Genomic DNA, 24,160 nt, shown 5'->3' on the forward strand with positions numbered 1-24,160 from the left:
AAATATGGCGATCGTTTATTATGGATTTCCCACAAGAAATTTCAAAATTTAAGGTTTCATTAGATGATTTCCAAAAAATAAAGTCCATTGGATATGGTTCATATGGTGAAGTTTTTCTTGCTAAATATATCCCAAATAATAATGAAGTTGCATTAAAAATTTTCTCTGATAAAATTCTTGAAGGAAAATCAAAGGCATGTTTTTGTAAAGAAATTAAAGTTATGAGTTTATGCAATAATCCATTTATCGTTAAATTTTTGGGATACACAGATAATTATCCATATTCCATTGCAATGGAGTTAGCTAAATATGGATCTCTTTATGATTCACTTAGACATAAGCCTGGTTCACATAAAATTGACTCAACTCAAAAAACAATTATTGCATTAAGTATTTCATATGGAATGTGTGAACTTCACAGAAGACATATAATTCATAACGACCTCAAATCCATGAATATTTTACTTGACGAGAATCTTTTTCCAAAAATATGTGATTTTGGAATATCACGATTTCTTGGTGAAAACGAGGAAATCGCAACAAACATCATTGGAACTCCTCATTGGATGGCTCCTGAGATGTTTGAAACAGATGATTATACCGAAAAAGTCGATGTTTATGCATTTGGAATTTTGTTATGGGAAATTCTCACAGAAGAAATTCCATTCGAAAACATGACATCCTTCCAAGTAATGACAGCTGTATGTATCCAAAAGAAGAGACCTGAAATTCCTTCAAATACATCACAAGGACTTTCACAACTAATCTCTTCATGTTGGGAACATAATCCTGATAAAAGGCCAACTTTCCAAGAAATATATCAAATGTTTCTCACGAAAAAGGCTTTCTTCAATGGGATAAACTTTAAAAAGTTTGAAGCATTGGTTAAATATATTCAAAAGTTTGATAATAATTTCGGAATGGCTGAAGAAGAAGCCAAATAACTTCGAAGTTAAGAACTAGATTATGCTATTTCAATCAGAATGTTGAAAAAATAAATGATATCAATATAATAAATTAGTTAAAGAAAAATACCATTTTTTAATGTTATTTTGCAAATAAAAATTTCTGAAAATGGGGCGCCCCATTTTTAACGGTTATGGTCGTTCTTTAAAATGGTACGCCTCCACTCCCCTGGAAAAGGAATTTCAGGTTCAACAATTCCATATCGCAGAACAGCTCCACATTGGCTTCAACTTTCAGGTGAAAATGTTGTCCAACTCATTTGTGATTATGCTAAAAAAGGAATTAGACCTTCACAAATTGGTGAAAAACTTCGTGATAGCCATGGTGTTGGTCAAGTCCGCGCAGTTACAGGAAATAAAGTTCTTCGTATTCTAAAAGCTAATGGATTAGCTCCAGCTCTTCCAGAAGAATTATACTATTTGATTAAGAAAGCAGTCAATGTTCGTAAACACCTTGAAAGGTCTAGTCATGATATCGATGGCAAGTATCGTCTCATCCTCATCGAAAGTCGTATTCATCGACTTGCACGCTATTATAAGTCAAGGCGCATCATTGCACCAAACTGGAAATATAACGCTCAGACAGCATCTGCTATTACTGCATAAATGTTCACTGATTTTATTAATTCACTAAACAAGATTTAAATCGATCATAGATCTTTAAAAAACAAATAAGTATGAAATTACTTTACAACCACGCATGGTTGATTTTGAAATAAAGTTCAAGATTTTGAAAATGATCATTCTGCTTTCCACTGATGATAAAAATTTTTTTTATAATTAGAATTTGATACTCCAAAAACTGTTAAATTTTGATTTACATTAACATATTTTTCTTTAAGTAATTTAAGTGCTGCATTTAAATATCTTGAAGATGTTAAAATGCAGGAATAATTTTTTATTAATATTTTCTAAACAATATTTTGAAATATTATATGAAGTGTCTTAGTATTAGCAATTGGAGTCTTTTAAAAAAAGAAATGAATTGACAATTTCGCACGTTAAAAATCGTACTTTAACGTTCGGTACAGAAAAGTTACATTTTCTCAAACCGATTTTTCTCCAAAATGAACAACAACACAAAAGATTATAAAGTTATAGTTGTTGGCGATTCAGGTGTCGGAAAAACTAGTATAATAATTAGGTTTCAGTACAATATGTTTTTAACAGGAAATGAACCAACGATTGGCGCTTCTTTTATTAAGAAAACTCTCAATACCCCATCAGGTCCAATAAACCTAAATATTTGGGATACTGCTGGTCAAGAAAGATATAGGAGTCTTGTTCCAATGTATTCACGAGGTGCACATGTTGCGATTATTGTATTCGACCTTACAGATCCATCTAGTTTCAAAAACCTAAATAAATGGGTGGATAGCATACAACAAAATGCTCCTAGTACGTGCCATATAGTAATTGTTGGGAATAAGCTTGATGAAGAAAGTGTCTTTGATAAATCAGAAGCTATTGAATGGGGAAAGAAGATGGGATTTAATGTGTTTTTTGCGTCAGCAATGAATGGAGAAGGTATTGAAGAACTTTTTACTTCAATATCAGATTATATTTTAAATAATCAATCCATAAGAAACGTCCACACCAGCAAAGATCTGAACTCAAATAGTGGTAACAATACATGTTGTTGAAACCCCATCGCTTGCGACATTTTTTTTAGTAAACAAATGTTCTATCTATTTAATTTCAAGAAAATGTATCTAAATTCTTACTTGTTTTAGAAACAATTTAATAAAACCTTTTCAAGTACATTTTGATTATTAATGCAAAAAATTTAAATCTCAAATTTCAAAAAAAACTCTATTACTAAAGTTATTTTACCACATATTATATAGGTAAATTTGCTGGTTCTGAGAGTTCGATTCCAAAATTGGATTGTATTTCCCATTCCAACAAGAAAACCGTAGAACGATAAACTTTTCGGTGCAATTCTGTGCTTTACGCATTTTTTGCACTTTTGTGATTTCTCGAACAAAACCTCAAAAATCAAAGAAAATTTTTTTCTCCAAACAAAACGAGCTCCGCCAAGTCTGGTTGGCTAAGCAAGCAAAGCTTATTTTTTAAGACGTGAAAGAAGCGGTGGTTCACGTTAGTTAGCACATGTCTTCGTTATAGTAAAAATTGTTTGAAATTGGCAAATGACATTTTTTGATGAGTTTATTGATAAACAAATAAATGAACGGTGGTTGGGAAATTCCCCATCGGAATTTAATATCAAAATAATCGTTTTCATATTCAATTATCAATCTCTATGCAAAATTGATATGTTCAAACGTTCTTTTCACAATATTCTCGTTTGAATTTTTATAGGCATAAAATGGCAGTATCAAAATGTTTTTTTTCTTTTTTGAGTTCATTTTTACAGAAAAAATTACTGAAAGTTTAAAGACTCGAGGAGAAAACATATCATGTGGTGATGGCTTGTGCACAGGTTTGTGTATTAACTATATTACTTATGAATATTTATTAATTTATAATCAAACGGTTATACACGAAAATGAATCCTATTGTTATGCTGGACATTATGAATGGTGTTTTGTCTCATATACCATCTTTATTTGGATTCCAGTAATTTTCATACTCCCTTTAACTCTCACCATTATTTACGTCGGTATTTTCAAAGATCTTTCTTCTATAAAATCCATGAATCCATTCTTTTTTTGGAATCGATTATTTTTACAATTTCTTGCAAATCTTTCATTAGGATTTTTTATCAGTTCACTTTACTGTTTACTCAATTATAATGACAAAACGAGCCCTACCAATCCAACTATTTTAGGCTTATCTGCTTGTTTTATGATTAGCGGTATTTTCTTTTCTTTTCTTTTAGCGATAAATTCCAGAAAAATGATAAAATTTGGTTTTTATTATCCACTTATAGGTACTTCAATATGTACCAAAGAAGAAACATTTCATCATATTTCAAATGTGCTTATGTCACCACCAATTTTTAACATCCAACAAAAAATAGGGAAAAATGTTCAAACAAATAAAAATTTGCATTATAAAACTTGGGAAGAAACTTCGAACTTTAATGGTATTCCAAAAAATGATGTAAATGTAATAATTTTCGATGTTAATGTGGAATATTCTAATGAAATGTATCAACAATACATATCAATGTGTTCACAAAACAATATCTTTCTTAACATCGAAATCGATTACAACACAAATCCAATAATCACTGGAAGTAAAATAAGTTTTGGAATAAAATTGTTGTTGAAAAATTGGATGAAATATGTTTATTGGCTCTTTTGCGTGTTCGATTACCAATATATAATTGATTTGCTGTTTTGGGCAAACTGTAAGTTATGCATTGTGAAGAGCATGAAAAAGGCATCAAATGAAAATATATATAGAGCAAATGGTCAAATAAACTTTATCAATTTCACTGTTATCATTTGCGAAATGTTAGAAGGTAATTATCTTATGACGTTTCACATAATCAATCCCTGTTTAATGATTTTTTTTTTCGATTATGCCCAATCCTTAGTGTATCGCTTCATTACTACGAGGTATTGCAGTATATTTCAAGTGAAAATAACCTTTTAAAATATCAATTAAAACGACAGGCTTGTGAATAGACTTTGAGTCCCCTCCTCGTAGCAAAAAGACATTTGACTTTATGACGTATGTCATATGGTTCTCTTAATAAACGCCAAACAAAGATGAAAATCATGCTATAGAGCATTTCAAAGAGCAGGCATTACAATTGATTTTAAAATGGGTCTAAGTAAAGTAATAATGTTATTACACAACCATTTAAATAAACGATACGATTTAAAATACATTAATCAAATTCTGACTTTCAATAGTTTACTCAATGATTTTTTGGTCTTTTTGATAGAAAAGCCGTTTGTTTAAATTTTTTCTTGGTTAATGATAAATTCTAGACCAACGATCAGAGTGAAGATGGGAGCTGCTATTCATAAGGTGTATTTTTATCCAAATGGAACAGTGCTAGAGATAAAAGAACAGCTATCAAATAAAATTGGATTAAATCCTAACTTTCAAAGGTTAGTATATAAAGGCACACTACTTTCAAACGAGATAAGCCCTGGTTATTATGGAATAACTGAAGGTTCAACAATTTATCTTTTACCTTGTCAAAACAAGAAAAAAAGAATTCGACCATCTGAACTTTATGAAAGGCTTTGCAAATGCTTATGGAAACTCTTGTTTTCTTTCAATCCTCAAAAAGATGTATTAATAACTGAAATTATTGATTTGCTTGAAAATCCCATGTTACAAGCATTTTCTAGAATTAATCAAGAATCACAGGTAATGATGAAAGAAGCACTATCAATCGTTTCTAATTTCAGAGATACAAGTAGTACTGATGTTGTAACAATTGCGCAATTAAACGACTTTACAATATCAAAATTAGAACAAACAACAGAAGGAATTGAAGCTCTAAAAGATTTCTTCAAAATTGGATCCAAAAAAAATGAATTTGATTTTTTTGTTCCATCAACAAACTTGGATTATGAGCCATCTATCAATGAGGACCCGCTTCCGAACCCTTGGAAAGGTGATAGGTGCGTACAACTAAATGAATGTCAGCAAGAAAATACAGATTCTTGCACTAAAAGAATTTTGTACGGAAATCTCATTAACACATTAAAAGCCAAGTTCACTAGGTGAACTGAATTGGCGCGTCGGTTGCCTGTTTGTTAATTTGTTGTAAAATCTCTGTTGGTTAATAAACAACTATTCTATTATATGGCTTAAAATTACTACACTCCAAAGTTGTCTTGTGCTTTTAAATTTAGTAAAAAATTATCAACAAATTCCAGTACCAGGGAATTGTGATGACAATATCATTGGTCCTCCATCTGCCTATGAAATAAAGTTAATGGATCAAACATTAGGGTTACTGTATCTTGTGGAAACTCGTGGCAACCCAATTTTATTGAATTATATTGATCAGATGTTTCGAGAATATTTGAATTAGAAAAGCAATATGATAAGAGCGTTGAAGCACATCATGGAAATAAAATAATAGATTCATTAGAAGAAGTTCTATTATTAGAAGATCAATTTTCCAGAATCTCAGTTTTATTATCAGTGATAAAATTAATGTAAAAAAAATTAGCGCGATGGAACAGGAAGCAAGGAAAAAAAAAAAAAAAAAAAAAAAGAAATTAAAGCTCAAGAAAAAACAAATGATTTAAAAAAATAACATATTATTAAGCACACAAACCTTTTAATAAATATTTTTTTATATCATCACAAACAAATTTTAAATTTAATCAAACAATTAAACCATCACTTTATGAAAGATGTGATTTTATTAATAATGGTGAAGTTCCATTAATTGATTATGCAGCATATTTTGTTAAATGTTTTAAATATTTATTAATAAAAGTAAGCAAAACAGGTAATTATGCTGTTGCAGGTGGAAATATAGAAATCATTCATTTATTCATGTGAGCAAAACTATCCAACATTTGAATATGCAAACGGAATAGAAATTAAATTTCATCAAAATAATATTTTTAAATATATTTATGAAAACAAAATAGAAAATTTCTATGGAATTGATTATAAACTTTATATTCGTTGGGATGTTAATACTTTTTCATCTGAAACACAACAAAAAGATATTAATAGTTTGGGATCTTTGTGTATTACAAATGGAGGTTACGAGATTTTCTTATTTTTAGATCTAATGGAAATTTATCAGGATTTAATTAATATAGCTGCTAAAATTGGGAACTTATATCATGTTAAATATATTTCCTTCAAAATAATCAAATTCCAAAAGATATTTTGTTTGATTCTGTGAACTCAAACAATATTGAACTTGTTAAATATATTTTAGAACAAAAAACAATTGATATTAATTCTAAAAATTTTTTTTTTGCTTTATTTAATATTTTATTAAAAAATTTGATGAATTCATTCAAATTATTTAAAACAGCACTTATGGAAGCATCTATAAATGGTCACATAGAAATTGTCAATTTGCTTCTTGAACAAGAAGGAATCGATATCAATGCTAAAGATATTAATTTATTTTATTTTCTATTCGTTTTAAAAATTTGATATTTTAATATCAAAACAGCGCTTACAATAGCATCTGAAAATAATCAAATGAAAATAAAATATTTACTTCAAAGTAAAAGGAATCAATCGTGCACGGATTGACCCCATATGTTATTTTCGGATCGCTCTTCTTCATGAAAAATGAACCGCAACAAACGGAACGTCTCCAGAAAGTTGTTGTTGAAATTAATTAAATGTTAAATGCTTTGTCGCTTGTCAGTCTCAATCTCATTTTTCCACCGAAATTTTCAATATGTAACAAAAATGCAAATCTCATGATGCTGCCTTATATTTTAAAAAATTGTGTTTGGCGTGTAATCTATTTTTAGAGTAGATTAATTCCATTTTCTTCACACTTCTTCACCATTTCATCTGGCCAAATAGAAACCTGAACTTCACCAATATGTGCGCAATGAAGGAGGAGCATGCATAATCTTGATTGACCAATACCACCACCGATTGTCAATGGAAGTTTGTCTTCAAGAAGCATTCTGTGATATAGAAGTCCTTTCCTATCTTCACAGCCAGATTCCTTTAATTGCTTTTCGAGTGATTCTTTGTTGACTCGAATTCCCATAGATGAGATTTCAAATGCTTCTTCGAGAACAGGGTTCCACATGATTATATCGCCATTTAAGGACCAATCATCATAATCAGGTGACCTTCCATCATGTTTTGTGCCTGATTTCAAAAGTCCACCAATTTGACCTAAGAATACGGTACCATATTGCTTGCAAATTTCATTTTCCCTTTGACGTGGAGTAAGGTTCGGATACATATCTTCAAGTTCTTGTGATGTAATAAACTTAATTTCAGTTTGAATAAATGGCTTTAATTGAGTGAACTGAGAACAGATTATGCTTTCTGTTTCCTTTAATGCTTCAATAATCAAAGTGACTGTGCTTTTGAGTGTTTCGATGTTCCTTTGTTCAGCGGTGATTACTTTTTCCCAATCCCATTGATCAACATATATTGAATGAAGATTGTCTGGTTCTTCATCACGACGAATAGCGTTCATATCAGTGTAAAGTCCTTGTCCTGGTTTAAAACCATATTTGCCTAATGCAAATCTCTTCCATTTGGCAAGTGATTGTACAATTTGAACAGTAGCATCAACTGCTGGAACATCAAATGAAACTGGACGTTCAACGCCGTTAAGGTTATCATTGAGACCTGTTTCTGGTTTGACAAATAAGGGTGCAGAGATACGTGTGAGATTAAGTTTTTCTGCAAGTTTGTGTTCAAATGTATCCTTAGCTAATTTGATAGCAACTTGGAGATCTATAAGCTTTAAAGGGGTTGAATATCCTTTTGGAATGATGAGTTTATTCATTGTATAAAAATGGCCAGTAGCAATTGAATTTTGAATGTTGTGTGGCCGAATTTTGAATACGATATTATGCCAATAAATTGGAACTCAAAATAAAAATTTTCCAATAAAAAAGCAAAATATTTGAATAACACTTTAATAATAAAAAATTACTTCTCTATCAATTTAATATTATTCATTAAATAGGATATTTGCTTTGAGGAATATGAGTTTCAAGCATTATTTTATCGGTTGTGGGGGAGATAATTCAATTTTGAATAAACCAACTTTCCTATCACCAAGCAAACCCTGTCAAAAAGGCTTCACGAGGACACATTTCTACGAGACAAAATTTATATCATTAAATAAAATTTATTTTAATAAAAAAAATCTATCAGATTGCCTATAAGGAAATGGTTGAATAGTGGAAATGAAATTTTTGAGCTCAATTCAAAAAGATATTTTTGATCAAATTTTTTGATAATTTTCAATTTAACTTTTAAGTTTTTCAAAATAAAAATATATTAATATATTAGTGTCAAAGATAAAACACTTTGCTGCTATATATAATTTTGTAAAAGTTAGAAATTTATTTTATAAATCTTGACTTTGTAAATGAATCCGTAAATGTAAAGAAAACTATATCCTTGGGAGAATTTCAATTAGTTGCTGGATCATTAAATACTTTAAATATTAGAATCGATTTCATAATGTACAAAATATTAAGGATGCATAAATGGTGAAAATTTTCAATGAATTCATTTTATTTAGAATATATTCAGTTAATATATTGGTGAGATTTTTTGTCTCTTAGTTACTTTTAGCTTTTTCTTCATATTTCTTTTTATGATTATAACAAGGAATGTTATAGCAAAATAAATACCTACGGATTTTTGGGAATGAGTTTAAATGCAGTAAATTATTCAAAATTCTGTGCAATTCCAAATTCTAAGATTTTTTGTATTCTTTGATTTTTGAGATAATGAAAATGATGTTGTTTGCTGCAATGGCTTTTCTCTCAGGTATGAATAGAAATTCGAGATTACGAATATGCCGACAATTTATCAAAGCAACTTTTCAAACTACAGTTCAGCAATTGTCAATTCCTAGGCTTTCTCTTTACAATTGGATCAAATTTATTTTTTCTTGCGATAGCTTGGAAGCACTTCAAAATCTGAAAAGGATTTAGGACTCTGCTTTTTATACATGCGAAATGTTGCGTATAATTATAATTCCTGATTCTGTGGTTTCGATAGGTGATGATGCATTCACAAGATGCTTGATATTAATTTCAGTTACAATTGGAAACGGGAGTACAAAATAATAATTTTGGAAATTGAGCGTTTTATCATTGCCAAGAACTTGTAACTGTAGAATTTGGTCAAAATGTTAGTGCCATTTTGACAAATGCATTTTATAATTGTTACAAATTAACAAACATCACGTTCTCCAAAACTCTTACTTCTATAGAAACTAAATCGTTTACATAATGCTATAACTTAATAGAGCTGACAATTCCTAGTTCTGTTACAACAATTAAATCTGAAGCTTTTTATCAATGCAATAACCCAAAAAAATTGGATCTAAAATCAGATATTCCAAGTTTTGATAGCGGTGTATTTCGGTATTGTTCTTGTTTGACATCAGTAGCATTTATTGAAGGTCTTAAATTGATTCCTTCATCAATATTTAATACAGGATCTTAAAAATTTACTCAATCTAACATTTATACTAAATCAAATCCATATACTAAAACCTATACATCACACGTATTTTATAAAAAGCATAACAAACCTGAAATTGAAGAATTATTTTCAATGAGTTTTATATATAACCTAAAAGTAAGATATCTTAAGATCTAATGCTTGATGACCATAAATTTACTTATATTTTTAAATGTTTTTATATTGTAATTTATTTGAAGAAAAAAATAATCAAATAAATAATATCTGTATAAATATATCATAACTGTTATGATGCATAATTATTCAAGAATGTTAAATTATTTAAATTTGCATTCACATATATATTTTATCCATTATAAGCATTACTTTGGGTTTTATATTTAAAGGGACCAAACGTTGAATATAGTATAAAAAAAAAAAAAAGATTCATAATTTTCACCAATAATATAGTTTATAAACCAAAAGCATTATAATTTTTGCTACTCTTGAATTATAATTCAAATTCTACTAAAATAATACTAAAGAAAGAACATTTATTTATTAATATTTTAAATCCAAAACAAAAACAAAATTCACGCAAACAAACCAAACATATGTAACATTTACAACAAAAATTAAGCAGATGAATATCTTTGCCGCATACTTTCTACATTCGATTGAAGGTAATTAGCTCTTAGTTCGTCATCCTCGAGCACGCTTCCAATAATTTGCTTTGGATCCGATTGATTTGATAGCAAGAAGTAAAGGATCTTAAACATTTCGATTTGATTTTGTTCGCTAAATTGGAACCTCGCAATTATCGAAGGCGGATTAGCGAATATTATAATCAACGGCCTCAAAATGAACTCCGCAAATTTCCCATTTTCCAAGTTAAATGTCCAAATTAAGAAATCGGCGATCATCAAATTTTCAGAATAATCAATAACTAATGGTAACGCATTTAAGATATTCGGCAACACTATGTCCAAGTTAATTGATTCCGTTCCAATATTCATAATATATGCGACAAATGTAACAATGCAATTATCTCTCATCAATAAAAATTTTTCAGTTTTAACAACTGGTATCATTAATTTAGCTAAACATAACTCACAAATCTTTTGCCCAAACCTTAACGTGATTTCTTTTTCTTTTAATATCATGTCTTTGATACACGAAAAAGAATACGTATCGTTCTCCTTATCGGCCAATTCTAAGGCAAAGTTCATAACGTTCACCTTAAACGGCTCGTCCAAAAAGTGCGAACCGACCGATATCATGTCTCCGAAAAAGCGCGCTGCAATTGAACGGAACGGCGGTTTCTCAGAATATTTCATAAACAACGGCAAAAAGTTCTGAAGTAATTGAGGGCTTTCTTTTTCGGCCGACATAATTGTCATGTTAATAAACGAATAAACGTTCTCGACGAGTTCTTTTGAAAAAGTTTCGTTTTCATTTTTCTCATAAATTTTCGCCAAGTACTTATAAGCTATTTCTAACAAAGGCCTTAAAGTATTCGGCAAAGAATCATAGTCCAACCATTCGACAAGTTTTTTAGCGGCGTCAAATGCGTCGATTGCAATTCTTCGATCATTTTTATCGCTGACTTTATTTGGTATTATATCGACTAATATACTTCCCATTTGATCAGGAATCGCAGCGAATGAACCGAAGTGATGATTAACTAATGATTCCGCCAAATTACCAATTGCGAAACATGTTGCAGATTTACAGACGTAAGAAACCGAATCCTTTTGCATTTCACAACAATTCATTATATACATTGTATACTTATGGACAAGTTCACCAACGTTATTTTTCACCAAAATGCTTAAAATTCTTAACGCTAAAGAACTCGCAATAAATTGTGGAACATTATCAGCATCGAAATCAAACAACTGTGAAGCATCCGTACCTAACTCTAACATATCAATCGACTTAGCAATAGTTGATCGATATAATTGATTATAATTTATTGATGCGGCTTCACATAGAATCGGTAATATTATATTATTTAAAGGTTTAAATGTTAATGGATATTTTTGTATTATTAATTCAAGTGACGAATAACATGAAATAGCTAATGATATATCATTCGAATTGTTTAAGTTTTTGATACAAAATTCACTGACTTCGATAACATGTGGCTCGAATATTTCGCCTAAATTAGTTGACGCATGTGATAAACAAACTATAGCAAATGATTTTAGTTGTGCATTTGATTCGTTTTGTGATAGAAGAATTTCTTTTAATACTTGATATAGTTGTTGGAAATATACCGCAATTTTTAATGTAGAACTACTTGAAAGTGATGCTAAGCATGTTAAAGCTGATGATTGTAATTCGAAATTCCGAATATTAGTTAAAACATTTATTAGAAATGCATAAGCTTCATCGAATATATAATCACTGTTTTTAGTTAGGTCTAATAGCCGTGCGAATATTAATAACAAATCAGAATTTAAATGACATGAAAATGATCGAAATAATGCAGTGATGATACTATCAGTATACTCTGATTGACTACCGAAACATTTAATAAATCGTTTGGTGACACGTGCGGATACTTCACATAATAACAAAGATGAACCTGTTAAACAGATACAAAGTAATTCAGTAAATTGTGGTAATTTATCATAATAAAATTCGGGAAATATTTTACACGTTGTTGAAAAACAAAAACATGAAAATAGTTTTCCTTGTTCTGTCGCTGATATTTGCGTACAGATATTCCATAATTCATTTAATACTAAATGTGATTTACATAAGTCAGAAATTACTGGTACAAAAAAATCGGCATTTGATAATGAATATGAATCTGTTCGATTATAAATACGTGTTGATAAATAAAAGGAGACTTGAACAATAGGTAAAAATAAATTGGTTTCTAGGATTTCATTAGGGAAATTATGACAAATGCATTGGATAATTTCATATATTATCATAAGGGAATCAACATTAGGATTAGGAAGTTGGAAGAACGATAGGCACTTTTGGATGAAAATTAACGGGTTCTTGGGAATTTGATTAATATCAAAGGCATATACTATAAGGTTTTTGATACGGCATAACGCCATGTGATTATCGTCAAACGTTTTGTCTAAAAGTCCTAATACTATCATTTGATATTGTTGATATTTCTCAAGTGATTGTTGATATTGCGGGAAATTGGTAAAGTATACCATGAATTCAAAGGCTGCTAATTGAACTTCTAATATAGTTGAATTATATCCTCGATCTATTAACTCAACAAAAAAAATATTAACTTGTTCAGAGGCACCAACAACCAAGGGACCTAGCAGAAGAGCAATTTCTAAGTATGAATCACTACCATTCGCTGCTGCCTGAACAATAAATTGGAAAAGTAAAGGACCTAATTCATTAACCATTGCTAATTGAACAGCATTTATAAGGTTAGTCCGTACAACCCAAACGCTTTCTCTAACTAAAAGATTTAAAAGAGATATAAATAATTTTTCTCTTGTCTCTGCATTATATTTTGGCCAATTTCGTTGTATTGAAGTACTTAACGCAACCGCCGCATGAAAACGATCTGCTTGATCCTCAGACGATTGGTAAAATAAAATTAATGAATATACCGATATTGGCTGAGAATAAAATTCATCAAGCCATTTGGACGCAAATTGAATGTTTTCATTGTTATTTTGACGAAGAAACAAGAAACATTGTTTGATTTGTTGTTGTGCTGTTGTTTCCATCTGGGGTTATAACAATTGAGTACTTTCAAAGGGGACGAAAATTGTCAATTTTTTTGAAAAGTTTACATGTGCATTTTAAAAAGTTTACATATAGATTATAAAAAGCTTGCATGTCTGTATAAACGGGCACCCTCATGTCCATTCAATTCGCCGGATACAAATTTTTGCCACTGAATTCGATAATCGGGGATTCATATTGGAGTTTTTAAAAGTCAAATTATTACAGCCTGTAAAGATCTTGGTACTGATAAAATGTACACTTCATTCCAAAACATATTGTAGATGCTGATATATAAATGTTGCAAATATTTTGAATTTAAAAGATGACAAATATTTATATCTTACAATACATTAAATAAATTTGCTTCATATTTATAACACATATTCGGGAAAATTTCCAATTGATTGCAACCATTTTAATCTTAAAATATTAAGCTGATGTGAAAAAAAACATAAAAATAAAAAAACAAACTATTTTTTCTTCCATTTTTGTTTCAAAAAATCCGACTTCAAAGCAAAATAGATTTTTCTGAATTGTTTTTATATCGAGTAATGCAGTTTATTTTAAAAAATTTTTGATGCATTACAAGATATTTGAGTTTCAAAAATCGATAATTATGACCTTGGAATTATTCGCTAAGACTAATAAAATAAGGAGACACCTTATTGAAGAAATTAACCTCCAAATGATTGCTGATAATGTATTGTGTACACTGAGCAAAATTGAAATTATCAATATCACATAACAAAAAACTTAAATTTAGATAATGATTTTATCATAATTTTTTTTAAATAAATGAAAGCTTATTTTTTTCATATATAGCTGTAAATTTTTTTTGATCTTGCAAAAACCTTATTTTATTCCAAAAAAAAAAAAAAAATCTAAACGTACGAATTCCCTGATCAGATGGTGGCGTATCAAACCACACTAATTCTTGTAAGTTTATAAAACCAAGAAAATTTCATTTTACTTTCTATAAAACGTAATTTAAAACTGATTTATTTGCTTTGAACAATCTTAAGATGAATCATTTATTTTTGGATTCCAATTTTTATTCAATGGTTTATTTATGCATTAAATGGATGTTGAAACCCAAGTAGACAATGAAGCTAAAACATTCATTTATAGTTTTCTCCAATCGCTTGATCCAAGCATTGCAGAAGAATATAAAACAGAAGCATTTGAAAATGAACAATCTTTGATGAACTTGGATATTACTATTTCAACTTTACCAAAAGATTTTTTTCATGTTCTTGTAAACTCAGAAATTCCAAAGACAGATTATCCATCAATTATTTATAATCCAAATCCATTTAAGCAATCTCAAAATTTTTTTTCTTCGCCAAGAAAAAAGCACAACGAATTAATCAAACGAAATCTAAGTAGAATTAAACTTACTCATCGAGTTGTTGGACATACTCGTGGTGTAAAAGTAATTTATTCTGATCCAGCATCACATTTCATTCTTACAGCTTCTGATGATTCAGTGATGAAGCTTTGGCATGCCAATACTCTTAGCCTAATGTTTACATATAAAGGTCATCAAGATTCCATTACAGCGATTTCTGTTTCTTCTAATCGAACCTTTATTGCAACAATTTCACAAGACAAGACCATTAGAATTTGGTCTCTTATAAATGGTGCTTGTTTAGATGTCATTACAGATAAATCTTCATCATTATTTAAATCTATAACATTTTCACCTAATGGTGATTTATTAGCAGCAACCACAGAAAAGGGTCGTGTGTTTATTTGGTCAATGGAAGGCTTCGATTCCACGAAATCGACTGGTTTATCACCAAATCACGTAAAGACCGTTAATTTACGGTTTCCGGTTAAACATTGCTGTTTTTCGCCAGGTGAAAATCTAATTGCAGTAGCTTTAGAACATGGCGTATTAGCTGTTTTTTCTGTTTACAATAATTGCCTTTGGACAACTAATATTTGTGATGGTTCATGTGATTATTGTTCATTTCATCCAACAATTTCTACCTTAATTTTCACTTATTCTTCGAAGTCTGGGGTCGCTTCAATGTGGGAAATCACTGATAAACTTCGAATGTTACAAGAATTTAATGGCCGACAAATTTTTAAACGATATGGCCAATGTTTGTTTTCATTATCGTGCGATTCTTCTTTAGTTTTTTGTTGTTCGTCAACAACATTAGTTACTTGGGCTCAATCAGATGGATCATTATTATCCAAAATTGAAAATTTAACAAATATTGTTACAATTTGTCCACATGTCTTTATAAATGAAATCGTTGCATTAGTCACAAAGCAATCTGTGATTTTTGTAAATTGTGAAATTGGGAAAATAATTAATACTCAAATGATTCCATGTGAAGGATCAAAACTTTCAAGTGGATGTTGGGACTCTAACGGGATAAAATTTTATGCTGGTGACAACGGCGGCTTTTATACATTTCGATTACAAAATGAATCACAAATTCAAACCCCATCGATATGTAAAGTTTCCGAATATTTTTTTCCTTCAGACTTTACGCCAAGTGAATGGGAAGATCCTAAAGGACAAGTTGAAGAAAAGACTCACACATTAGTTCATTTAAATCCACGCGATCAAATTGTTAACTCACATTTGGAACTTCTTATTACTGATTATCATCCGTACGAATTCACTGACATTTTTCTGCCCAATTCTCTTCACTCACAATCCAAAAAGTCGGTTTTGTACGAAATTCAATGGCTTTCAAAATACGCATCAAAAACCGATGAAATAATAACCGCCGAAGATGAAGAAGAAAATTCCATCAAAGAGAAGAAATTAAACAAAATCTTAACTGAAGAAGCAGAAGCAATCTTTAGCGATGAAGAAGATGAAGTATCAAGTGAAAATGAAGAATCGAAACCAATGAATCATTACCCATTTTGGACAACATTAATTTCTACTAATCGTGGAACTTATTTCCCACAATGTCAAGACAAAGTAATTTATATTAGAGAAGGTCATATTGACATGTTAAAAAATGATTCCTCATTATTCCAAAACATTACTCCAGATTTCACCAATGAGTTATATTGGCCTGAGATCAGCATATTTCAAATCATCAACATCAATTATTCCAAGTATTATTGTGAGATACAAATGTTAAAATTAAATTTGAAAAATCAAAATTCTTTACCGCCAAACACGAACATATTTTTAGAAGAGCTCAACAACATTGATTCATTAGAGATCAATCAAAACGAGCCAATCCGTACATTTAATTATGCATTAAGTGATGCTCCATATTTCTTAATCGAAGCTTTACACTTCAAATCAGCTTCAAATGTCTATAACAAGCTCAAAGTTAATGATGAAATTGTGGCATATTATCGACATAATGGGATCGAAACAGCGTACACTGGCAAAGTTCTTCTTAAGCTGAACAAAACGAATTTGTTTAATTCGGTTGAAATCGATTGGGGCGAAGAAGTCACTGAGTTTCTTTCTCCGTGGGAATTTTATTCTGTTAACGACGAAATCGTATTTAAATATCCATTGCCAACACCGGAACTAAAGATCAAATTCGACGCGATCTATAAAGTGATCGAAGCAGCGCAACGAAATCGAACATTACGTACCTTCTTTAAGCAGCCTAAGTTTAGTAATTACATTGTTTATCCATCGGACTTAGGGCTAATCAAACGCCGAATCGAAAATAACTTTTACCGTAACATCGACGGACTTAAATTTGATATATTACAAGTCATCGAAACGCAAAAGATAATCGACGACGAAAACAATGTAATATCAATACAAATATTAGTCGACAAACTTTTATACGTGTTAAATCATCCAAATGATTATAAACAGTTTTTGGACTTCTCCAAATTCGATGACGAAGTTGAAGAAAAGAAGAATTTGTTGTTACACGAAAAGGAAATTAAGAAAAGAGAACAAGAAAAGGCGCAAAAGAACGCGCTGAACAAAATTAGAAATTCGGATTACGTTAACTACGATGAAATTGAATCGTCGGAAAGCAAAAGTGACGACGATGAATTCAAAAACGATTTGAGTGACGACGATGAAGAGTTCGTGAACTTGAGCGAGAACGTTAACAGCGGAAAGAAAAAGAGAAATTACTACAAAAGTGACGACTTTGTGGTAAGGGATAAAGTGAAGGCAAATTACTCCGACGATAGCGATTTCAGACCAACCGACGATGATACGGAGGATGATGATGATGAGGTGGAATTGGAAGACGACGAAAGTAGCGGTGGAAGAAGTAGAAGAACAAGAAAATGGGAATCTAGCGACGAGTTCGAATACGACTGAAATGTTTGTAAATGTTTTGATGTATTGTGAAAATTTTGAATTTTTGTTATGTTTTGAGACTTCGTGCCAAGAAACCAAATTTAAGTCGACTTCAGATTAATGCAAAATATGAAATGGCATTAAGGAAAAATTAAAGAAAAAATTTTGTGCAAATTTCGAACCAGAGCAATTAACTGGAACTCTTTATGTTTCATTGAAAATTACACCTCATCCACCTATAAGAGAAATCACTATAACCTTAACACCAAATGGCTCCACAAAAAATTTAATGAAGAATTTTTTAAGCTTTTGTAATTAATAATTTTATTTTGTTATAGCCACTGGATTAATCCATATCCAGCAGAAAAACCCTTATTCACCCCATATTTCTTGGTAAAGTAACGCAAAAAATCACCAAAATTGAATAGCTACATATTTAATTGCGATCCATACAGTTTCAATATTAATATTTCGAAATATTGAATGGAAAACGTTAACGGCATGATGTTATTTTTTGAACGGCTCCTCTGAGGTTTTTGAAGAGACATCACAACTTTTTCTGTGGCTTTGCCTGCGGCATCAATTTAAAATTAGGCGAATGTTTTCATTATGACCATCAATTCCTTCTTGTTCACGAAGTAACTTAAGTATTTCTGCATCGCCGCTTATGGATGCTATATAAAGTGATGGAAAATAATAATTCAAATAATTTCCAAATATAAATTTGAAATTTTATATTATACAAATAAATTTTAAATAAAATAGTCAAATATCTTCAGCATTAACATTACATTCTTTTTGTTCTAAGATATATTTTACAAGTTCAACATTTTTTTGATTCTGAAGATAAGATCAAAATATTCATTGATGATTGAAAAATAAATTGTTGCAGCATTTGAAGTCATTCAACGATAAGTGTTAATGAGTCATTAATTAAATTTTATCATTTCATATCAATATGCATTTTAAAATTTGTTAATGACATTAAAATTTGTTAATGACATTAATTTTATCGTTATTAACGTTAACCTTCATCGTTCTAATGAAAAAGAATAAAAACGAACACGAAAAAAGAAACAACTAATATCAGTTGTGAATGTTTTACCTGTTTAAAAATCACTCAATCTAATGCATTTACTCAATCAAAAATGTTTTTCGAAAAATCAAGTTCGTTTATAAAATAAATTTGTATTTGAACAAATATAAAACAGGTTTATAATCAATCAATCTTACGTTTTGTACATTATTAACTGCATAACGTATACTTTATAATCCACTGAAATGTTAGTGGTTCTGCAATTATTGCATAAGTGCACAAATGAGTCACACAGAATGTTGTTCAAATTTTATTTCTTCTTTGAACACAAAACTCTTATCATACATTTGTCACTTTTCACTTTTTGTTACAGTTTACAAATTATTTTTTTTTAAATATATGCAAGCAACATATACTAGTTATAAAACAACAATTAAGCAAATGTCAAGATGTCGATGTAGAAAAAAACGAACATATTAATAAATATGATAATTATGTCTTGAAATATTTTATGAATATAATGTTTTATCAAGCAAATTATCATAAAATCATATTTATTTTCATAAATCATTAATTAAATAAGTCATTACTTGTAGGATTAACAGCCTACAAAATACGTAATTAAGCAAATGTTACCATCAAATTTCGGAGAATTCTTCTTTTTTCACCACAAAAACATATTTACATCACCTTTTTCAACGTTGTTCATGTTCAATGGTTAATATGTGTATCGTCCACTTTTTTTCCATTTTTATCGTTTCTGAAAACTTTTTTCACCATCGATCGAAAGCGAGAAAACAAACAATAATTTTTTGAATTAATTCAAGTACACTCAAACCTATTACTTCAACAACGTAATCTTTTATTTCAAATGTTATTTCAAACGAAAAACAAATATTTCTAGAAGAGTTACTTGTATTTTTTAATCTGTCTAAAGTTTCTGGTTAAATCAAAAAAGCAACGCAGAAAAAATCTTTTCATGAAATAGTGAAAAAATGTCGTTGAAATGTTCCATTTTTTGAAATTGGACAAACCATTTTAGTTTTTTGTCTCATGGTCAGGCCAAGCATTCAATTTTGACAGCCAACCAAAGAAAAAACCGTTTTATTTAGAATTTTGAGTTGCCATAATTGAATATTCACTTCATTCATCTCATGAGCAATCTTTTGGTTGAATTTGGTTTGTCTCTTATAGCCAATGAAAATAACCCTCTTAGTGATGAAATAAAGGAACAGATCAGATCAGCCTTATTAGATTTTATTAGCAATCCTAATCCTTCTAAATCCATAAAAACTATCCAATGTTTCGCAAATGGGGAAACTGTACTTGAAAGATTAAAAGCAATACAAAGTTGTGCTGATACAATAGCTCCTCCTATACCTTATAATGTTGATGAATATAACGATAACCTTACAAGGAAAAAGACAAGAACATGGACAATAAATGAAGATAATAGATTAATATACGCAGTCTATAAGTATGGCGTTTCGAATTGGCCCGCTGTTTCTGATTTTGTGGGTTATGGAAGGAAAAAGTCTCAATGTTCACAAAGATGGATTAGAGTTCTAGACCCAAAAATCTCTAGATCGCATTGGACGACAGAAGAAGAAGAGAAATTGTTACTTTTCTATGAAATGTACGGAGATAAGAATTGGATGAAAATAGCCGTTCAAATGGGCAATAGAAGTGATGTACAATGTAGATATCATTATCAGCAACTATTTAAAAAGGAACAGATTTGGAAGCAAAAAGATAAAAAAACGAAAGAAAATCCATTCACAGTTCTCGATTTATTAATGCCGAAGAAAGTTGAGGAAATTTCCGCTTCCAAGCATGAAATTGAGGTGCTTAATAACCCATTGCAATTAGATTCAATTCTTAATTGGAACCCATTTGACAGTGAACCAACGAACCAGAAAAATGATCTAAATGATTTTATCAATCAAACTCCGGATCTTAATGCAAACTTTCCAATCGACGATTCTTTTTGGATTTAATAAATAGTCAAGAAAATCATAATTATGAATGGTTTTCATTTATTTAATTTATGAAATAATTAAAAAAATTTTGAACTTCCCTAAAGTGAGTAAATAAGTATCTCTATGATCTAAAGGACATGGTAACTTATCACAAAAACCATTTGATCGCTAATTTTGGTCAAACACTTCGGCAAAATAAATTGTTTATTTTAAAAGTGGCAAAATATGAGGAATGGTTTCTTAGAAGTAGATGAAACAGAAGATTTATCACCTAGAATATTTACGTTAGAACCAACAGACCAGTTCCCTTCTAACAAAGTTTCTCATCAAAAATACAACGCTTTTAATTTAATTCCAAAATTTTTATTCTTACAATTTAGATTTTTCTTTAATTTTTTCTATTTAGCTATTACCTTGAGTCAACTTATTCCAGCATTTAGAATCGGATTCTTAATTACATATATTTCACCTCTTGTATTTGTACTAATGATTTCCTTTATCAAAGAAATGTGGGATGAATACCAAACGTATAAAAGAGATATTGAGTTAAATTCTAAAGAGTATACAGTTATCACACCTCAAGGACCTAAACGTATTAAATCAGAAGAATTATTAGTTGGTCATATTATTGAAGTTGAAGCAGGTGAAAGAGTTCCTGCTGATTTAATTCTCCTTAAAACAACCGAAGAAGTTGGTTCAGCCTTTATTAAAACAGATCAATTAGATGGTGAAACAGATTGGAAACTTCGTAGATCATTAGGATTTTCACAATCATGTGATGATTTATTTAGCATCACTGATATCACATTTGAGATCGAACCACCTCAATCGAACATATACGAATTTAGCGGCAGGGTGCTCCATAATAACGAATATCAGCCTATCGGCCCCGAGTCGACCGTTTGGTGCAATTGTGTAGTTTCCAGCGGCAAAATAACCGGTATCGTTGCGTATACAAGCACCGAAACTCGATCCTCTTTAAATGCAGCGCCTCCATCCATTAAAATGGGAAGATTTGAAAAAGAAATGAACAGATATTCAACAGTACTTTTTTCACTTTTGTTTATCGCATCTTTTATAGCAGCTGGTATTAATGGTATTACATCAAATTTCCCAGTTCTTTTAGTCCGATTTGTCTTGTTGTTTTCATATATTATACCTATCTCAATGAGAGTTAATTTGGATCTTTCTCGTTTAATTTTTGCACATCGAATATCTCATGATGAAAATATCAAAGGAGCAATTCTACGTAATTCCTCATTACCTGAAGAGCTTGGGCGAGTACAATTTTTATTTACTGATAAAACGGGAACATTAACACAAAATGAAATGGAATTCAAAAAACTTCAATATGATAATTACATTTGCGAAAGCAATTCATTAACACCACCACATCCTATGTCATTTTTAGCATTATCATTATGCCATTGTGTATCTGTCACAGAAGAAGGTTTTCAAGCCTCTTCTCCGGATGAAATCGCGTTAGTTAAACAAGCTTCACGCATAGGATTAAAACTTGTTAATCGAACAGATGATTTTATTGATGTTGAAATTAATGGAATTATCGAAAAATTTGAAATTCTTGCAACGTTACCATTCTCATCAGTCTGGAGTCATATGGGTATTGTACTAAGCAATACAAAATATGGGAAATTTATACTTATTAAAGGGTCAGATACAAGTGTTAGCAAAATGTGTCCACCAAGTGAATGGCTTGATGAAGTTGTTGGGAACTTAGCACGTGAAGGATTACGTACATTAGTCTTTGCTTACAAAGGACTTAACGACGATGAATTAAATTCATTTTTGAGTGAATTTCACACCGCATCAAATTCAATCACTAACCGTAGCGAAATGATCCTCCAAAGTTTCCAACACATCTCCAATAATATGGAGTTGTTAGGTGTCACTGGCGTTGAAGATAAGTTACAAGACAAAGTCCAGGAGACATTTGAAGCACTTGAAGCTGCTCAAATTAAAATCTGGATGTTAACCGGTGACAAAATGGAAACTGCAATTTGTATAGCATTATCTTCACGATTGTTTTCTTATGATTCTGATTATAAAGTCATCAATTCTTTATCAGAATTGGTTGACTTAATTGATTCTCAATATATACCACCATTAGTAATTAATGGGAACGCATTACAATCTACAACAAAACTTCCCGACTTCTTCATTAATGTTGTAATCCAATCACCAGCGGTAATTGTATTTAGATGTTCACCATCACAAAAAGAAAAAGTTGTGAAATCGGTAATGGAATATAAAGACATTACTGCATGTGCCATAGGTGATGGAGGTAATGATGTTTCTATGATTCAAGCTTCATCAATTGGCATTGGAATTGTTGGTAAAGAAGGTAAACAAGCATCACTTTCAGCTGATGTTTCAATTAATTCGTTTAGCCAACTACAGAACTTGTTGTTTTGGCATGGCTCTAGTTGTTACAAGCATTCCTCAAGATTGGCACAATTTGTCATGCATCGAGGCGTCATAATGACCGTTACGCAAGCCATATATTCACTGATTTACAACTTCGTTCCCACAAAATTGTATAACGATTGGTTGAACATGGGTTTTGCCACCTTTTTCACTAGTTTACCTGTATTTTCACTTATTTTTGACACTTTTGTAGACCTGTCGACCGTTATGGAATTTCCAGAACTTTACGTAAAGTGTCAGAAGGGAAGATATTTTTCACCAAAGACGTTTATGCAATGGATTTGGTTAGCTATTTATCAAGGGTCTGTTATCATATATACAACGATTAATGTTTATGGGTTTCAAGGAATTGATGAACGACATATGCAATCAATTGCATTCACTGCGATGATATTAACTGAGTTAGTATTGATTGCAATTGAGTTAAATCGTTTCACATTGACATCTGTTGTTGCAGAGATATTGTCATTTCTGATGTACTTCATTACGATCTTTTTGCTGCCGGAAGCGTTCGATATATACTTCATGTTCACGAAGGAGTTCATCGTGAAGACGCTCTTCCTGACTATAATTTGCATCCTGCCGCTCCTGATATCGCAGTTCTACCAAAAGAGATTCAACCCAACGCACGAGGTCAGCTTGCAGATAAGCGACGGAATGCGCAAGTCGGGCTTCTTCAACCTGAAGTAAATGTTTTATATAGATTTGACCGGCAATTCATTCG

At 30.6% G+C, this 24,160-nt stretch overlaps 7 protein-coding genes across 7 annotated transcripts; 5 read left to right on the top strand and 2 right to left on the bottom strand.

The window, feature by feature from the left end:
- Positions 1–20: 20 nt before the first annotated feature.
- GO595_001469 (TKL family protein kinase) lies at positions 21–944 on the top strand (the record flags this gene model as incomplete). Its single annotated transcript, XM_067914271.1, has 1 exon — positions 21–944. The coding sequence occupies one exon, from the start codon at positions 21–23 to the stop codon at positions 942–944; it is 924 nt and encodes a 307-aa protein (XP_067778461.1).
- Positions 945–1,115: 171 nt separating this feature from the next.
- On the top strand, positions 1,116–1,571 carry GO595_001470 (40S ribosomal protein S13; the record flags this gene model as incomplete). Its single annotated transcript, XM_067914272.1, has 1 exon — positions 1,116–1,571. The coding sequence occupies one exon, from the start codon at positions 1,116–1,118 to the stop codon at positions 1,569–1,571; it is 456 nt and encodes a 151-aa protein (XP_067778462.1).
- A 5,779-nt stretch (positions 1,572–7,350) lies between these two features.
- Positions 7,351–8,358, bottom strand: GO595_001471 (Aspartate--ammonia ligase; the record flags this gene model as incomplete). Its single annotated transcript, XM_067914273.1, has 1 exon — positions 7,351–8,358. One exon carries the CDS (start codon positions 8,356–8,358, stop codon positions 7,351–7,353), a length of 1,008 nt encoding a protein of 335 aa, XP_067778463.1.
- A 2,275-nt stretch (positions 8,359–10,633) lies between these two features.
- On the bottom strand, positions 10,634–11,758 carry GO595_001472 (uncharacterized protein; the record flags this gene model as incomplete). Its single annotated transcript, XM_067914274.1, has 1 exon — positions 10,634–11,758. One exon carries the CDS (start codon positions 11,756–11,758, stop codon positions 10,634–10,636), a length of 1,125 nt encoding a protein of 374 aa, XP_067778464.1.
- Positions 11,759–15,240: 3,482 nt separating this feature from the next.
- Positions 15,241–17,997, top strand: GO595_001473 (AT hook motif family protein; the record flags this gene model as incomplete). Its single annotated transcript, XM_067914275.1, has 1 exon — positions 15,241–17,997. The coding sequence occupies one exon, from the start codon at positions 15,241–15,243 to the stop codon at positions 17,995–17,997; it is 2,757 nt and encodes a 918-aa protein (XP_067778465.1).
- Positions 17,998–20,166: 2,169 nt separating this feature from the next.
- GO595_001474 (Myb-like DNA-binding domain containing protein) lies at positions 20,167–21,009 on the top strand (the record flags this gene model as incomplete). The annotated part of the gene is made up of 1 exon (XM_067914276.1): positions 20,167–21,009. One exon carries the CDS (start codon positions 20,167–20,169, stop codon positions 21,007–21,009), a length of 843 nt encoding a protein of 280 aa, XP_067778466.1.
- A 489-nt stretch (positions 21,010–21,498) lies between these two features.
- On the top strand, positions 21,499–24,126 carry GO595_001475 (putative phospholipid-transporting P-type ATPase; the record flags this gene model as incomplete). The annotated part of the gene is made up of 1 exon (XM_067914277.1): positions 21,499–24,126. The coding sequence occupies one exon, from the start codon at positions 21,499–21,501 to the stop codon at positions 24,124–24,126; it is 2,628 nt and encodes an 875-aa protein (XP_067778467.1).
- Between the last annotated feature and the right edge of the window lie 34 nt (positions 24,127–24,160).

This window comes from Histomonas meleagridis, assembly GCF_020186115.1.
Source record: "Histomonas meleagridis strain 2922-C6/04-10x chromosome Unknown contig_14, whole genome shotgun sequence".
Lineage (NCBI taxonomy): Eukaryota > Parabasalia > Tritrichomonadida > Dientamoebidae > Histomonas > Histomonas meleagridis.